This window comes from Pleurodeles waltl, chromosome 9 (assembly GCF_031143425.1).
Source record: "Pleurodeles waltl isolate 20211129_DDA chromosome 9, aPleWal1.hap1.20221129, whole genome shotgun sequence".
In the NCBI taxonomy this organism is placed as follows: Eukaryota; Metazoa; Chordata; class Amphibia; order Caudata; family Salamandridae; genus Pleurodeles; species Pleurodeles waltl.
Genome location: NC_090448.1, coordinates 980,858,762 through 980,877,425, shown reverse-complemented (window position 1 = coordinate 980,877,425; position 18,664 = coordinate 980,858,762). Strand labels below are relative to the sequence as shown.

The window sequence follows — 18,664 nt, the reverse complement described above, 5'->3', positions numbered from 1 at the left end:
TAAGACAGGGAGAATCCATCACGTATAGGACTGCATGGGAAAGGGTAATTTACTCAGAGGAATACAAATTCCCTTATCTCTAGGGGCTCAAGGAATATATATATATTTATATTATATATATATATATATATATATATATATATATATATATATATATATATATATATATATATATATATATATATACACACAAATGCGTGATGTCTCCCTTAGGACTGGAAGGACACACATTTATACTTTTACATTTTCTGCAAAACAAGCGGCCTTCTGCATATTGTGCCGTAAAAGTGCCGTATTTTGTTTTAGTTTCTACACCGGGTACTGATCCAGTTCAGGTGTTAATTTTGCCAAATGTTCTGCGAAGTGCACTGTGCAAACATGATTGCAACCAGGGAAGCTTTGACCCTTAAAACATTTGCAGCTCTGCACATCTGGGAGCTGTGCTTTTCGATCTCTGCCGATCTGTAACTTTGTTGGTGTAGAGCTTTGTTAGCCCAAAGATGAGGTCCCTGGGTACAGTCTTATCCTGGGGTTGCTTCTCTTGAGGTGCATCATTTGGTAGCTGAAAGCTGTGTTGGTTGCAAGTTCGCTAGTCGAGCAGTGTTGGTTGGGAGCCTTGCTGGTGGAGCTGCATTGCTTCGGATCTGCCTTGGTGAAGTGGCTCTGTTTAGGAGCTGCTTTGGATTAGAACTGCCTTGATCCAGTGATGCATTGTTTGTGCACTGTGCTCGCTAGAGTTGCATTGGTTCAGAGAGGCCTGGTCTGAAGATATGTTACTTGGGGATACGTTACTTGTGACCTGAGTTGATCTGGTGTTGACCTGATCTGGGCTTAGACACACTTTTGAACGAAACCATATTTTATGAGGCCAATTAGGCAGGAGCCCCACTGTGTGGGCATCATGGCTGTGCAGCTCGAGCCAGATCTTGCTAAGGCCTCTGCCACCTGTCACCGTGCACAGAAGAGGCAGCTTGCTATACATGCTGCGGGAACGATGGCAGTGGCGAGGAACTGCAGACCATTTTGGATTCCTTATGGCTCTCAAAAGTCACAGGGCAGTATGACTCGCAGGAGCTGTGGCATCCTGGACACACTGTGCACACTGCGGGAGGTGTCCTCTTTAACTGCTGAATATTCATCGCAGGCTGGAGCAGTGACCAGCAAGACCAGCTTGTAGCGATTTGTGAAGAATTATGCATACTACGAGTCACAAAGTAATGGCCATCAGTGCAGAGCTTCGGTCACAGACCAATAGACATAGGGCCTTAGCCATGGAACTTAGCGTGGCAACTGGTGGAGCTTCCAACACTATTGATTATAACAGGGCGAGAGCCATAGGGCTTGAAACAGGCTTACAAGGAGAGGAGCAGAGACTCAGTCCTGGAGCGGAGACTGGACATTTGAGAAGGATTAGGAGCTGCAGTCACAGGGCCCCGGCCACTGGGTCTGGAAAGGACACGCGCGGAAGGTTCTCCCAGTTCTGAATAGACACAAGACAAAGAATCAGTGGAGAGTTTAAATGGAGAGTACCAAGGGATTGAAGCGGGCACAGGCAGAAGGGCACTGGAGCTCAGTACAGACACAGCAGAAAAAACAGTGTTGAATTGAGAGCAGGGGCGCAGCTTAGTGTAGGAAAGTACCATCTTGCCTGGCATGTTACCCCCATTTTTCACTGTATATATGTTGTTTTAGTTGTATGTGTCACTGGGACCCTGTCAGCCAGGGCCCCAGTGCTCATAAGTGTGCCTGAATGTGTTACCTGTGTAGTGACTAACTGTCTCACTGAGGCTCTGCTAATCAGAACCTCAGTGGTTATGCTCTCTCATTTCTTTCAAATTGTCACTAACAGGCTAGTGACCAATTTTAGCAATTTACATTGGCTTACTGGAACACCCTTATAATTCCCTAGTATATGGTACTGAGGTACCCAGGGTATTGGGGTTCCAGGAGATCCCTATGGGCTGCAGCATTTCTTTTGCCACCCATAGGGAGCTCTGACAATTCTTACACAGGCCTGCCACTGCAGCCTGAGTGAAATAACATCCACGTTATTTCACAGCCATTTTACACTGCACTTAAGTAACTTATAAGTCACCTATATGTCTAACCTTTACCTGGTAAAGGTTAGGTGCAAAGTTACTTAGTGTGAGGGCACCCTGGCACTAGCCAAGGTGCCCCCACATTGTTCAGGGCCAATTCCCCGGACTTTGTGAGTGCGGGGACACCATTACACGCGTGCACTACATATAGGTCACTACCTATATGTAGCTTCACAATGGTAACTCCGAATATGGCCATGTAACATGTCTATGATCATGGAATTGCCCCCTCTATGCCATCCTGGCATAGTTGGCACAATCCCATGATCCCAGTGGTCTGTAGCACAGACCCTGGTACTGCCAAACTGCCTTTTCTGGGGTTCACTGCAGCTGCTGCTGCTGCCAACCCCTCAGACAGGTTTCTGCCCTCCTGGGGTCCAGCCAGGCTTGTCCCAGGATGGCAGAACAAAGGACTTCCTCCGAGAGAGGGTGTTACACCCTCTCCCTTTGGAAAATGGTGTGAAGGCAGGGGAGGAGTAGCCTCCCCCAGCCTCTGGAAATGCTTTCATGGGCACATTTGGTGCCCATTTCTGCATAAGCCAGTCTACACCGGTTCAGGGACCCCTTAGCCCTGCTCTGGCGCGAAACTGGACAAAGGAAAGGGGAGTGACCACTCCCCTGACCTGCACCTCCCCTGGGAGGTGTCCAGAGCTCCTCCAGTGTGCTCCAGACCTCTGCCATCTTATCTTGGAAACAGAGGTGCTGCTGGCACACTGGACTGCTCTGAGTGGCCAGTGCCACCAGGTGACGTCAGAGACTCCTTCTGATAGGCTCCTTCAGGTGTTGCTCGCCTATCCTCTCTCCTAGGTAGCCAAACCCTCTTTTCTGGCTATTTAGGGTCTCTGTCTCTGGGTATTCTCTAGATAACGAATGCAAGAGCTCATCCGAGTTCCTCTGCATCTCTCTCTTCACCTTCTGCCAAGGAATCGACTGCTGACCGCGCTGGAAGCCTGCAAAACTGCAACAAAGTAGCAAAGACGACTACTGCAACTCTGTAACGCTGATCCTGCCGCCTTCTCGACTGTTTTCCTGGTGGTGCATGCTGTGGGGGTAGTCTGCCTCCTCTCTGCACTAGAAGCTCTGAAGAAATCTCTCGTGGGTCGACGGAATCGTCCCCCTGCAACTGCAGGCACCAAAGAACTGCATCACCGGTACCTTGGGTCTCCTCTCAGCACGACGAGCGAGGTCCCTTGAATCCAGCAACTCTGTCCAAGTGACTCCCACAGTCCAGTGACTCTTCAGTCCAAGTTTGGTGGAGGTAAGTCCTTGCCTCCCCACGCCAGACTGCATTGCTGGGAACCGTGACTTTTGCAGCTACTCCGGCCTCCGTGCACTTCCGGCGGAAATCCTTTGTGCAAAGTCCAGCCTGGGTCCACGGCACTCTAACCTGCATTGCACGACCTCCTAAGTTGTTCTCCGGCGACGTGGGACTCCTTTGTGCGACTTCGGGTGAGCACCGTTTCACGCATCCTCGTAGTGCCTGTTTCTGGCACTTCAGCGGGTGCTGCCTGCTGCTGAGAGGGCTCCTTGTCTTGCTTGACGCCCCCTCTGTCCCCTGACGCAATTGGCGACATCCTGGTCCCTCCTGGGCCACAGCAGCATCCAAAAACACTAACCGCACGATTTGCAGCTAGCAAGGCTTATTGGCGGTCTTTCGGCGGGAAAACACTTCTGCACGACTCTCCACGGCGTGAGGGATCCGTCCTCCAAAGGGGAAGTCTCTAGCCCTTGTCGTTCCAGCAGAAACCTAAGCTTCTACTGTCCAGTAGCAGCTTCTTTGCACCCACAGCTGGCATTTCCTGGGCATCTGCCCATCTCCGACTTGCTTGTGACTTTTGGACTTGGTCCCCTTGTTCCACAGGTACCCTCGACTGGAAATCCATCGTTGTTGCATTGCTGGTTTGTGTCTTTCCTGCAGAATTCCCCTATCACGACTTCTATGTCCTTTGGGGAACTTTAGTGCACTTTGCACTCACTTTTCAGGGTCTTGGGGTGGGCTATTTTTCTAACCCTTACTATTTTCTAATAGTCCCAGCGACCCTCTACAAGGTCACATAGGTTTGGGGTCCATTCGTGGTTCGCATTCCACTTTTGGAGTATATGGTTTGTGTTGCCCCTATCCCTATGTGTCCCCATTGAATCCTATTGTAACTATACATTGTTTGCACTGTTTTCTAAGACTATACTGCATATTTTTGGTATTGTGTACATATATCTTGTGTATATTTGCTATCCTCATACTGAGGGTACTCACTGAGATACTTTTGGCATATTGTCATAAAAATAAAGTACCTTTATTTTTAGTATAACTGTGTATTGTGTTTTCTTATGATATTGTGCATATGACACTTGTGGTAGTGTAGGAGCTTCACTCGTCTCCTAGTTCAGCCTGAGCTGCTCTGCTAAGCTACCATTATCTATCAGCCTATGCTGCTAGACACCCTATACACTAATAAGGGATAACTGGGCCTGGTGCAAGGTGCAAGTACCCCTTGGTACTCACTACAAGCCAGTCCAGCCGCCTACACTTAGTCAGTGAGATTCGGCAGGGGACGGGGGGGCGGGTTGCAAATTTCCCAACTAACAAAAACAAATGTATACCAAAGGACGAAGTATTGAGATGACCAGGGTTTGGGATACACTGTTCCCACGAAGAACAGGCGTAGTACTGATTTGTATTAGGTGGACCGATCTCTAAGTTCCTGATCTAAAAAAATTAAAACCTTTTAGTGAAAGAAGGACGAAGAGAGAAACCAACAAAGGCATAGGAGACCCAATTCAGGGCCGCCAGACCCAAATCTCAGGTCAAGAATGCAATTATTTGGGGGATGTCACACCCCAGACATCTCCTCTGAAGACACACCCCATTTAGAGGGTGAGAGCCATAGGCCAAAGCGCAGGCATAGCAGGAAGGAAGGAATCTGAGCCCTGCCCTGGAGCTCAGAATGGGCAGAGGAGAAGGATTCAGGGCCACAGGACAGGGCAGAAGTCACCGGGCTGGCGAAAGGCCTAGTAGAAAGGGAGCTTTAGCCCAGGAGCTCAGTGCGGACGCAGGGCACAAATCTACAGAGCTATAATGCACTTTAGATTTTGCCTCTTTTGTCTCACAGCAGTGAAATAAACGTAGAAATTCCACTTTTATGTTGGCTATATATTGTCATCGGTATGCCTTATATACAGCGCTTAAGTCCATTTGTGTAAGACCCCTCAAATGTCCTTGGAGACCCTCGGTAACGTTATCCTTGGAACTTTACATGTATTTTACCTTCGATAAGGTACTGGGTTTGTTCAGATACTCGTATGTTGTAAAGGAATGCTTTCTAAGTTGTTTCATTGGCACTTTAGTAATCTTCCCCAGCGTAGGTGGCTATGTTAACCCTAAACCTAGATCTGTGGCACTAGCAACTGTGTTTGGCAGATGTAGACATTATGGGGGTCATTCTGACCCTGGCGGCCGGTGGCCGCCAGGGCCACCGACCACGGGAGCACCGCCAACAGGCTGGCGGTGCTCCCACGAGCATTCTGACCGCGGCGGTTCAGCCGCGGTCAGAAGCGGAAAGTCGGCGGTCTCCCGCCGACTTTCCGCTGCTCGGGGGAATTCTCCATGGCGGCGGAGCGCGCTCCGCCGCCATGGGGATTCTGACACCCCCTACCGCCATCCTGTTCCTGGCGGGTCTCCCGCCAGGAACAGGATGGCGGTAGGGGGTGCCGCGGGGCCCTAGGGGGCCCCTGCAGTGCCCATGCCAATGGCATGGGCACTGCAGGGGCCCCCGTAAGAGGGCCCCACTGTGTATTTCAGTGTCTGCAATGCAGACACTGAAATACGCGACGGGTGCAAACTGCACCCGTCGCACATACCCACTCCACCGGCTCCATTCGGAGCCGGCTTCCTCGTGGGTTGGGGTTTCCCGCTGGGCTGGCGGGCGGCCTCCTGGCGGTCGCCCGCCAGCCCAGCGGGAAAGCCTGAATGGCCTCCGCGGTCTTTCGACCGCGGAGCGGCCATATGGCGGTTCCCGCGAGGCGGGCGGCTACTGCCGCCCGCCTCAATGAGAATCACCCCCTATGTTGCCACAGTCACTACGTGCACTTTAAACATGTGTCACAAGATATAAATATGTAACTCATGGCAGTTAAAGTTATCTACGGTTTTGCTTTTTCTTAGAACACAGACATACAAAGATGAATTTGAAAGTAGAAATGTTTACATTTTAGGTATTTAAAAAAAAACAACAGAATTAATATAGTCTGTACCTGTGCCCTTGCTAATCATTCAGGAGTCAGCAGAAAAAAGTGGGTCTGCATTAGTGAAACCAGTTAGTCTTGGCAGTAAATCCTATTGGCTAGGTCAGTGCTTTTTTGTGTAAGATAGTCATGATGGATGGATGTGCATCCACAGAGGCCATCTTTACACGCATTTGTAAAGTTTGAATAAACCCAATCAAAAGTGACCCTGGTGGATGTGCGTGCATCAACTGAAGACAACTTTGAATGGAATAGTAATATTGAAACCAAACACATTCAAAGATGTCCACGATGCATGTGCATGTATCTAAGAGGGACATCTTCGAATGAGACTGTAAAGTTGGTGCCAAACCTGTATAAAGATGGCGCATGTATGCATCTGCGTTAGCCCTGTTTGAATGCGGTTGTTCAAATAATACAAGCCCATTTCTTGTTGCCTGCTGCCAATGCAGGCACCCTAACTTTTTGCCGTCAGGCCTTCTGTTTGTGCTGCCTTCATTTCTGCTGGCCTTAGGACTCTGCACACTTTACCACGGTTAACCAGTGCTAAAGTGCTCTCTCATTAAAACATGTTATATTGCCTTATAACCTATTGGTATATTTAATTAACTTGTAAGTCCATAGTAAAGTGGCACTACCTTTGGCCAGAGCATGTAAATTAAATGTTACTAGTGGGCACACATCACTGATTGTGCCACCCACTTAAGTAGCACTTTAAACATGACTCAGGCCTGCCATTGCGGCATTTGTCTGTGCAGTTTTAAACTGCCATGTTAACCAGGCAATATAAACCCTTTGACAGGGCCAAACCTTCCTTTTTAGTACATGTCAGTCACCTCTAGGATAGGCCTTTGACAGCCCGGAGGGCAGGGCACAATGTACTTTGAAGTTTTAAATGTCCTGGCAGTGAATAACTCTCAAATTCGTTTTTCACTACTGCCAGGCCTACCTCTCCCATAGGATAGCATTGGTGTTACCTTATAATATTTTATGAGTGTAATTTCCAAAAGGGAACAGGTAGCCAGTTCATGTTTGGTGTCTCTGGAATTGTAATGAAAAATCCTAACATATGGTGAAGTCGGATTTTGAATTACAGTTCTGAAAATGACACTGTTAGAAAGTTTGCATTTTCTTACCTTAGTCATTTGGTGCCTGCAGTCTGTCTCTGGGTCATGTGACTGGGTTTAGCAGACAGCTGGGTTTTGTGTATTTCTCCTAGCCAGCTACAGACAATGGGGAGCTTAGTTGTGACTGGATGTGCCATCAATGACAGGACGGGAGGAAGGAGTTGTGCCCAGCCCCAAAGGCATGCCTCTAGAAGCTTCTGCCCACTTCAAAGGCACAGCTGGGTATAAACACTAAACCTCAGGTACAAACTCTTCAGTACACTTCTGGACCTGGATACTCTGCAAGGAGGAATGACTGCTGTGAAACAGGCTTCCAACAACCTTGCACCTGCACCTGGACTCTGCCATCTGTGAGTCTATCTTCCAAGTGGTGCCACCTCAGTCCTGAACCTTTGCAAGTGGGCGTAAGGGCTCTGCTGGCATCTAGATCCAGCGGAACAAGGGCATCTGCTCCGATTCCCAAGCAGAACAGACCCATTCCCGCTGCAGTGTGGACCGGACCCGTTGCAAAGCCCTGCATCGCCTTTGCAGCCACATCTGAACTGCCACTGTGTGACGCATCCTTAACACAGGCCCTCCCATCCCTTGTTGAGTGCAGCCTCAACGACAACCCCGGACTCCACATCCTAGCTTTGCAGTTCCTTAGAACCAATGGATCACCCAACTTTGCATTGCAAGCCCCGCCGACGGGATCCTCGACGACCACGCAGGCCCTATGATTAACATGGACTGGAGCGTGCTTCTCTCATGCTCAGCATGTCCATACACTAGGGCTTGCCACATTTTCCCTGTTTCTTCATTGTTTTTTTGTTTTTTTGTTTCTCCTCTTTGTCTCAAGTAGTGTATGTAACAGTTCTCAAAGTTCAAGCCATACAGGTTGTGCTACAGTGAATTTACAGGAGCTGACTTGCAAGAATGCTGCACCTCTACAGCCATCCGTCCAGGGCTCATCTGCTCCTTAAGTTCCTCCATCATAAAAAAGTATTTGTAGAAATGTCCATTGCTTATGCAAAACAAGGGTAACCTAATTCCTTAGGAGATATTTCATTTTTATAATGCAAAGCAAGAGTAAAGAGGTAAGTAAAGGCTTTTGGATACTGGGCATAATATAAAGCTTCTTATTTTTGAGTCAAGTGACAAGGTATCTCACACACAGTACAATTTCCCCTCTGTTATGAGCACCCTAGGAAGGGAGAGGGGCATACTTGCTGAGCACCACATCTATGTGGGACATATTGATTGCGCCTCTTGATGGCCTCTTTGCCTCTGCACTTACTTATGTAACATGGAATTTGGCATGAGCAGAAATGATTCCCTCATTTGCTTGAGGTCACATCCCTTCTACATGAGGACACCCCCCCTTGGCATTGCACCGGGGCCAATTTCACATAGTGCAATCCAAATTACTGAAGGGGCTGCATGTGTCTCTGGTGGCTTTTGATACGTTTGAGAGATTAGTTTTATCCATGAACACCCATGAGATTCATACACAGTTGGAAGAAGCCTAAAAAAGTTATGATAGCCATGAAGATGCCAAAAACATAATGCACACCCTCTTTGCTGGTACTGCTGTTAATAACTATCAGTATCCTACTACAATGTGAGAGTCAGCAAGTCGTTGGGGCCTCCTAGTCCTAGATACTGCAACATGTGCCAACCATTCTTCTACCTTTTTTATGGGAGGTCCCAAAAGGGTACACACTTTCCTCTAGCTTTCCCTCTAGCCATTCTAGCTTCCACAGAAGGAAGAGCAGGTGAGAAAAAGAGTTGTGAACCCAAGGCAGTTTTTAAAGACCAACTGGTGTACCATCAGTAGAGGTTCCTCACAAGTAGTAAACGTAATTCCTATTCTAGGGGAGGGACATGTTGAAAAGTCACCTTGGTTATAGTGAAACATCCTTTCACTTGAACTCTGAGGGTATGAATATAGAAACACAATAACTCACACAGATGGTCTGGGGACTGCAGGCTGTTGTTTCCATAGTAACCTCTTATTTTTTGCTAACATGATCTTTCTTTTTCATTCTCTCATGGTAGACATTCCTGTGATCCCGGACTTGGAAGAAGTTCAGGAGGAGGACCTGGCAATGCAAGTGGCAGCTCCTCCCAGGTCAGTCTTTACCTTGTAGTTGTTGCATCAGCATGGATGGAACAAAATATTGTTAATCATAATCAAAATTATACGCAGTAACCACAATCATATTCACAGAGTATTTACAGAGTTTTCAAGGGATGCCTAGCCTTAACAGAGTATGGTAATACATCCACATTCCTGTCACTGACTAAAACAGTTCGTTCCTGCATACCCAATGTTGGTGGTTGTGAATGAGATCATGACTGTTTTCCTATTACCCCAAACCCTGCCCCTCCTTACGCTATGAATCCCAGGGGTAGGATCACCATCAGGGTATTCTCATATCTTCCAAACTGGATTGCTGTGGAGGGGGCCCACATGCCCGCTAGGATTCCTACCTCGGGCGCCCCGCCATCCTCAGACTCCACTTCCCGAAAAGGCCAGTGATCGCTTCAGACCTTCTGCGCATGTGCGGGTGGTTGGCCCTATGGGCCAGATGCGAGCGACTGCTCGCAACCCCCGCGCCCCGTAATGTCGTCCACACTTTGCAGCCAGCACCCCTTGGAGGGTCCAATTAGCTTGTCACCCAATTTTTGTACTAAAAAGGTACCCGTTTATATTTCCAGTCATGATCTCACCCGCCACAGGCCACATCGTTGACTGATGATGTGCCTCCACCCTCCACCCCCCCAGAGGAGGTCACGTACGCTGAGATAGCCAGGCGAATATATTCCCTAAAAACATTTCATAGCCGACTCGTGAAAGATGGACTCTGTCCTGCAGGAAAAACCCGTCTCCTTTAATGCAGCCATTGCAAGACCACAGCCAACCTTGGAGTCCGAAACAACTTGGCCAAATGGCTATTGATTGTTTTCACTGAGTCATTGAGGGCTTTTACTGAGAGCCTGCCCCTCGAAAGAGTACGAGGAATCCTGTACGACCAAGCAAGGTCAAGTTGAGGGAATTGTTTTGGCCAACCATCCAATTTCCGATATTACCTGCTAAAACAGCTGCCAGCACCCTAGAGAAACCAGATCATTACCCCCAAGGTGCAGGACAATGATGCCTGGTGATGAGTAGCCTGGGGGGGCATTGAATCCAGGAATGTCCTTAATTGAGTCAGCCGCAGCCTGCCTCGGCCAAAGAAAGAGATACGGAAACCAGCCTCCGATGCCCATGACGCAAAGGCACTCCTTGTAAATAGTTCACCTGCACGTCGGACATGGGAAGGTCCGATTACCCACACCTTGATGACACCAGCAACTCTTGCATGCACCGGAGTCTTCGGGACCGTCAAACACTTGTCGCAAGCGTCTACAAAGAGTACAAAGAAAGCGAGGCGTCAAAACATTAACTCATAACATATGCAGTCTCACATATCGCTTGTAGCAATCAGACGACCACCTTCCAATTCTCTGTACCGTTGCTCCAGGAAATCCCATTGCCACAGCCGTTGTGGCTGCCCCTATCCTAAAGGAGCGAGTGCCAAAATCAGAGGCATCCAAACCTGCTGCCAGAAGTGAGCGCTTAACTACCTGTGAGAATTGGTACCTAGTAAGTGGTGTGCCGTCTGCATGCACCAAAACCGCACCGTCTCCCCTGGAGCGCACTAGGAAGACCTCTAAGTTCTGTATAGGGCAACATGCGCTACCCGGGGCTCTATGCAATAGGATATGGTCCCCCTTTCCATCTTGATTCGCATTAGAGCGGGGAACGGTGATCACCAGACACCCAGACCCCTCTGGCCAATGAATATCCACTGAATTTGCTGCCCTCCCTTAAGGGCCCTTCTCACCAAAGATGATTTTGTACCGTCGGGCACCCCCCAAAGTAGCGCAAAGAAAGAAATAGCAGCGTAGTGACGCCTGGTGCATGCAACTGACTTCCCTTCAACCCTTAAAATTTCAAAAAATGCTAAGACTGAAGACGGATCAAAACACGTTGACGATACAGCCCCACCCCTGAAATTAATATATGCTGCAAATGGTCCCTGATAAACCTTCTGGGTGTTAAGCTGGCTGCCAGGAGGTCCGGTATTCCTTGACACCAATTTGCCACAGATGTTCTGGAAAGGGTGTTGAGAACTCCTCTGCTCCAGGGAGGTGAGACCTGAAAACCTGCATCTTAAAACGGGAGAGTGAGTCAGCATCGTTATTCAACACACCAGGTACGTGTTTAGCACTGAAAGTCACATTCAACCTTAAACACATCTCTTTCAGCAGCCTTAGGATCATCTTGCACCTAGCTGCTTGATGGTTAGTGCACTCAACCACTGACATATTATCTGACAGAAAATCACAGACTGATTCCGAAGTCCCTCTGGCCAAATCGACAAAGCCACTAGAATTGGGAATAGTTCCAAGAAACCAATATTAGCAACCAGGCCCTTGTCGACCCAGTGTAAGGGCCATCGCTGAGACACCATGCTTTACCAAATATTGTCCCAAAGCCTTCGCTGCCAGCTGCAACTGTGAAAAGGCCCAATTCCTCATTGGACCTAGGCGGACTGGGCCACCCTGCCATTCCCATTAAAGTCATGTAGAAAGGTTTCCCAAATCCTCATATCTTTCACTGGGGCCCCTTGGTCCGGTCGGCGAGTAAGAAACGCGCTTGCCGACCACGGCTGCCTTATTAAGGCCGGCCCTTGATGTCACTGTTGTGCACGACCCCGGAGGCACAAACAGTGCTTCGGGGTCCGTGGACCCTTTTCAGCCAATCGGCTGTAATTTTGTTGCGGGAGGGGGCCAGTGAGCCTGCAGCTCCCCGACCCCCACCCCCACGTTCTTCGGCCCAGCGCCGCTTCCATAAGTGGGACCCCCTGATTGTGGTGGCCCCGTGCATTCTGAAGGAAAATTAACTGGCAGTACAGCATATGCAGGCACTGTGTCCTGGCACAATCAGATTACTTTTCTATCAAACATGATGGTTGGTGGAGATGAGATGTTTGACATCACATAAATATTTGATGAGATGGTGTTTATTGTTGAAATGAAGGCACATTTGCACATGACATGTACTCGTGAACAACTTGTGCTTAAAAGAAAACTGCGGCCTGTAGAAATTTCAGGCCATAATAGTGGCTACCTTGACAACCTGGGCATGTCCCAAAATAGTAAACGGTGCTTCGACAGTACTAAATTAAGCTATATGCCTGACTCTTACCCATTATCAGCTTTGTGGGTACGCTGCCACTCAATGGTAGGACTGTATACTGCTTTAAATACTGTAGAACTGGAGCTCTGTGGCCCAGTATGGCACATGCGTTGTGTGGGTCATACAAGACGCACCCTTTTCCTGTTTGTATGTGTGCCTTCTTTCTCACCTAAGCAGTGTTTGTCTTAAAATTTGCTTCTTTTGTGCTCCATGATTTTTCTAATAGGGGTGCTAGCCCGATATACTTTTTAAATTGTAATCTTTTTTTGCTGGTTGTTTTCCCCACCACTACTCATTCATTCAGCTCATGTAGCGTGGCCTGCAAATCTCTGGTTTAAAGTGATGTGTGTCAAGGGATATCCTGTTTGAAACAGCTGACCTGTTTAGCCTCGCTATCTTGTATATGGGGAACTGTCATCTAGTGCACACCGTTCCTCTGTTCTCTACCATCACTACAGTCTCTCTCTGGAGCCAACTAGCCTGCATGCAGAGTAAGGGTGTTCCGGTCCCTGAGGAGATGCAAGGAAGAGGCGAGCACATGGTTTCAGCCACTGAGCACTTCTCTGATCAACTTTCCTGCCTGTGAGCCACCAAGGTACCTGCAAGTAGTGACATTAAACGCTGCAAATGTGAAGGCATCAGGGAGCAAGACATTATTTCTCCTACTACAAAACAATCAATTTCATCCGGGTAGGGGGGCGGAGTCAAGATGGCGGCTGGTGCGGACGCTTGAATCGGAGCTCCGCAGAGGCTACAGGGATTATATCCTGCCGAAGCACCGGACGCGGACCACAACACGCGGTGCTTCGAGAGTAGCCACAGGGGAGACCTTGGCACTTCGTGGACAGACGGCCGCTCCCGGTGCGGCGGAGACAAATCGGCTGGGGATCCTTGAGGACTGGGCCTCCTCTGTGACACTCCGGATCAGCGAAGGGAGTGGCTGTGTGGGAGCGACCGCTTCGGGCAGCGAGTGCCGGATTGCTGCCAGACCTGCAGTGGTGAGGTGGGCACTCACCTTGGGGCCTGGTGAAGCCGACGGGGCCGGCAGGATCGGTGCAGAACCTGGCGGCCGCGAGCTGAGATCGGCAGCTCTCGTCCAGAGTTACGGGCCCGTGTGTGATAGCTGCGGAGAGTGGCATCAGAGAACTTTAGAGCACTTTATAGTGGCACTCCTGGGACACCGTAATAGCGCCAGGTGAACTATACTGGAGGGCCCCACCGTGGCACTTAGTATCAGAAGGACTTGCACCGCACACCGGCAGTGAACCCCTGGCACGCACTGGGGCAGGGGGGTCTCCTGGCTGGTCCCCTACCTCCACCAGGAACCCGAGTTGTAATTTCACACGCATGGCTTCGGACACAAGGGGGTCTCTATACAGTGGGCCTCAACCTACAGACGGAACAGCGAATTGAGGCCTAGGCTAGTGGTGAGATACCCTATTCTCGGCCTTCTGCAGCCTTGCAGGTGCTCTTGGCCATCCCCTGAAGTGACTCCTTGTTACTATAGTGGTGGGGTATTGATTCCCAGAGTGCTGAAATGATGGGTAAAGTTAAGGGCTCCAAAAACGCTGGGCACGAACCAGATCAACCCCTAAGAGATGGAGGCACACTGGAAACCCTTGAGCAATCAGATGCTACACTTAAATTGCATTCCGCTCAGTTTGACAGAGTACTCCAAGCCATTCTAGATATGAAAACATCGCTGGAAGCTAGGATTGACGCAATAGCCATAGAGGTTAACATATTCAGAGTGGATCATCACAACTTTACGGAATGAGTGGAGGGAGCGGAGTCCTTGCTTGCTACCCTTTGCCCCACGGTGCAAGATCTACAGGCCCAGATGACGCAGGTGAGGCAGGAGATGACTGCTCTGCACAGGCGGGCAGAGGATGCTGAAGGGAGATCTCGCCGCAACAACATTAGACTGGTAGGATTTCCTGAACGAGTGGAACGTCCTAATGAGGAACCTTTTGTGGAACAATGGTTGATCGATACTGTTTTGGGTGGCAACTCCTCGAAGTTCTTTTCCGTTGAAAGGGCCCACTTAGTGCCCGGCAGGCCCCCGCACCCAGGGGCACCTCCATGACCTATACTTGCCCGTCTCCTTAATTTTAGGGACCGGGATTCAATTCTGCAACTCTCCCGCTCTCATGGACCATGGCATCACGACAATGCAGAGATTTCAGCCTACCCGGACTTCACCGCTGAAGTGCAAAAACAGCATAATTCCTTTGTTAAAGTGAAACAACGTTTAAGAGAACTGAATAATAAATACGCATTTCTATTCCCTGCAAAACTACGGGTGATTGACGGTGAGGCGACACAAATGTTTAACTCTCCGTAGGACGTGTGGACCTGGTTACACACCAAGGGGCTAATGCACCCCTCTCAGGAATCCTGAGAAGAGGCCACCTGGCTGACTCTGCGTGGTACAAGACGCAAACGAAAGTCCAGCAGAACGAGGCCGTCTCGAGCCCAAACGGCCAGGGAGCGAGAGAAGGCGATAAAAGAAGCATTGCAGCTGTCTAATAAGCCGTTTTTTGCTTTGGCAGACAGTCCTTCAGTTCCTTCTGATACGGACACAGGAACTCCACCGCCCTCCCGGAGTTCGCTTGAAGAAGAAGGCCCGACATTGACTTCGCGCATGGCAGACGACCTTTGATAAAACTGACGTCCTGTGAACTGTTGAAGTTGATGCAGTTTGAAGATTCCCGCGGAACTGGGTCTTGCATCGCCTAGGTCGCCCGGCCTCATCGGGTCCTGGGCTTGCCCATGTTATGTTTCCCCAGGGCCTACAACACTGACATCCACCTCATCCACAGTTTTCGTCACACCCCTCCCCCCAAGGACAGGGAGCGGTAGGCCCAGTGCCTTGACCGAAGAGACGCATGCATATTGCAGTTCTTTATGCACTGTCGAATGTTCAGGGTATTCTGGCATGACCCTTGTTGTGGATCAGGCCTGGGCTCGGGGAGTTGTTTCTCTTTTTCTTACAGTTTTTAAGTGCTTGGTGATCAGGAGGGATGCGGATTCTTGAGGGGGGTTTGAGGAGCTGGGAATGGGGGGGTGAAAGAGGAGGGGTAAACAAATTATTGACTTATGCTATGTTAACCTGGAACGTCCGGGGTATGGGTAATTCCATCAAAAGGTATAGGGTGTATTCCTACCTTAGGCGACGTCAGACACATTTCGCCTGTCTACAGAAGAAACAATTGACGCCGGGGTAATTACTTAAGCTTAGCCGTCGCTGGAGGGGCCAAATTTATGGTACGGGATACTCAGCATATGCCAGGGGTACATTAGTTTGGGTAGCACCAGAAGTACCCTTTGTTAAAGTCCGGGCACACATAGATCATGAGGGGAGGTACGTTCTGTTGGAGGGCCACTTAAATGGTCGCCCCATTATGCTGGCATCGATATATGGTCTAAACACCACACAGGGGACTTTTCTGACTGAGTTGTCCCTGACTTTGATACATGATCCGGATATTCCTTGTCTTTGTGCAGGAGACTTTAACTGTATACAAAACACCACTCTAGACCGTTCGACCCCTTCTTTACCGAACACTCCTGGTCTACAGGCTACTAAGCATTACCAGCAGTGGTCCCATTCTATGTGTTTACAGGATATCTTGCGGTTACACCATCCCGAGGACAGGGAATACTCTTAATAAGCACTAGGCTACCAAGTACATACAAGACTGGACTACATCTTCTGTGACTCACTCCTGTGGCCCTCTATCCGTGGTTCTGAATACCTGGGCAGGACTTTATCTGACCATAACCCCCTTAGGGTTACTTTTGAGTGGGGTAAACCCAAACCGACAATTCCATTGTGGAGGCTCCGGGTAGAGGCCCTGCAGGATGTGGCATACAGAACTAAGATAGGCATCACTATCACAGAGTACTTCCAACAAAATTCGGGATCGGTAGATGACCCCAGAGTGGAGTGGGATGCGATGAAGGTGGTTGTACAAGGCCACTGTATGGCCACCTCCTGGGGAGTGAAATCTACCCTCATGCGTAGTATATTGAACCTTGAACAGGAAATACGTCGGCTGAAAAGGAGGCTATATCTGACCCCTTAGCACGCCCGTTGTTGGCAGCCCAACGCTGTCAATACCGAGAAGAGTTGTGTGGACTTAGAAAGGTAGACTATAAGACGTATTTGACTCAGCAACATAGAGATGGGGACAAACCGGGATGCACGGGGCCCCGAACGATAGTGGGAGCGATTCAGACTGCTGGGGGGAGGTGGTCAATACCCAAGAGGCAATTAATGAAACCTTCACACAGTACTACAAAACGCTGTTTGCGGCTACACCAGCCCCCGCTGCTTTCCACAGTCACTCAATGCTGCAAGACCTTCCCTTTCTCACCCTGATGCAGCAACAAAGACATGACTTAGAACAACCGCTACAACTGGATGAAGTGCAACTGGCGATTGAACAAATAGCCAGAGGGAAGACCCCTGGTCTGGATGGGTTCTCAGTTGAATTTTAGGCTACTTATGGGGCTCTCGCGCCTCAGCTGCTAGAAATGTACAGGGCATCATATCAACGGAGATAACTCCCACCCTCACTGTGTGAGGCACTTATTGTGGTACTTCCCAAGCCTGTCAGGGACCCGCTGGATGTGAGCTCATATTGACCCCTATCCATGCTTAACATTGACTATAAGATCCTGAGTAAAACCCTGGCAAACTGATTGCTCCCACTGATTTCCACCTAGATACACCCTGACCAGAATGGATTTGTACCATGCAGAGCCACTTATTATAATACCAGTTGCTTATGCCACATCATTGATGCGGCTTCCAGGGGTAAAGGCCTGTGTCTCTGGATTTCGAAAAAGCATTTGATACAAGAGGATGGACCTATTTGCTATGAACGCTGGAACACTTTGGGCTGGGTCCCCGATTTCTACGGTGGATCCAGCTACTCTATACTGCTCCCCGGGCGAGAGTCCGCACTGGCCACCAGATGTCTTGCTCCTTTCCCATCCAGAGGGGCACACGGCAGGGCTGTTCCTTTCCCTGGTGCTCTTTGCTCTGGCCAGGGAGCCATTGGCAGCGCAATTGCAGATGAAAGACCTTGACTGGGTACTCTGGGTAGATGAACGGTGGCATATTGCGTCTCTCTATGCAGATGATGTCTTAATTTATCTAAGGGAGACCGATGGTGCCCTCTCTGAGTTATTTGCTCTGTTAGACCAATTCAGTGAGGTGACTGGCCTTAAGGTGAACTGGGGCAGATCATGTGTGTTCCGCCTCCGCAGGGCTAGTGATATACCGAACCAGCCGACAGGTAGTGGGCGACTTGTAGGGGCCAGAGCGACCATTCGCTACCTAGGGATCAATGTGTATCACTCAGAGACGGACCTAGTAGAAGGCAATTACAGCAAGACGTTGACTTCCATCCAACGATCTTACCCTTCTGAATGTGATTGCCCCTCTCCCCTGTGGGTAGAGCAGCCATTGCCAAAATGTTGATACTCCCCAGATTGCTTTACTTGTTCATGGCGTTACCGATCCCGCCTGGAAGGGCCTTCTTTAAAGCTGTGCGCAGTCCACTGATAGTACTTATATGGGGTTCTGGACGCAAGAGGGTGTCTCTAGATGTACTCCAGTGCCCTTTACTTGAGGGTGGCATGGTGGTCCCAGCCAAAGAAACCACCATCTCTCTTGAAGAGTAAGTTAAAGCCTCCAAACCGTTGGCAGAGCCCTCCTTTTGTCTGGTTCGAACCAAATGTTGAGGAAGAGCTGTTACAGGGGAAAGGACATACCTATTCTGCAGCCTCACCAGAGGCTAATAAGTCTGATAGACTTCCCCTAGAGTCTGTTAGCCCCTTCCAAGACCATTTCAATAGATCCACTTCAATTTGGGTAGTACTTTCTCTTCATTATCATTACTGGATCCAGATTATCGTAGATGAAAAAAACGTGTAGGTGGTTCATGATATAGGCTACA

The 18,664-nt window shown here is 49.3% G+C and overlaps 1 protein-coding gene across 2 annotated transcripts in view; it reads left to right on the top strand.

Annotated features, from left to right (window-relative positions):
- The window catches only part of IFT43 (intraflagellar transport 43), a 179,244-nt gene that overhangs the window by 143,742 nt on the left and 16,838 nt on the right, over positions 1–18,664 (top strand). For both annotated transcript variants that reach the window (XM_069208441.1, XM_069208442.1), the window contains one exon: positions 9,506–9,578. In XM_069208441.1, the coding sequence (XP_069064542.1) occupies positions 9,506–9,578 (73 nt within the window). The remainder of the gene's footprint in view (positions 1–9,505; positions 9,579–18,664) is intronic.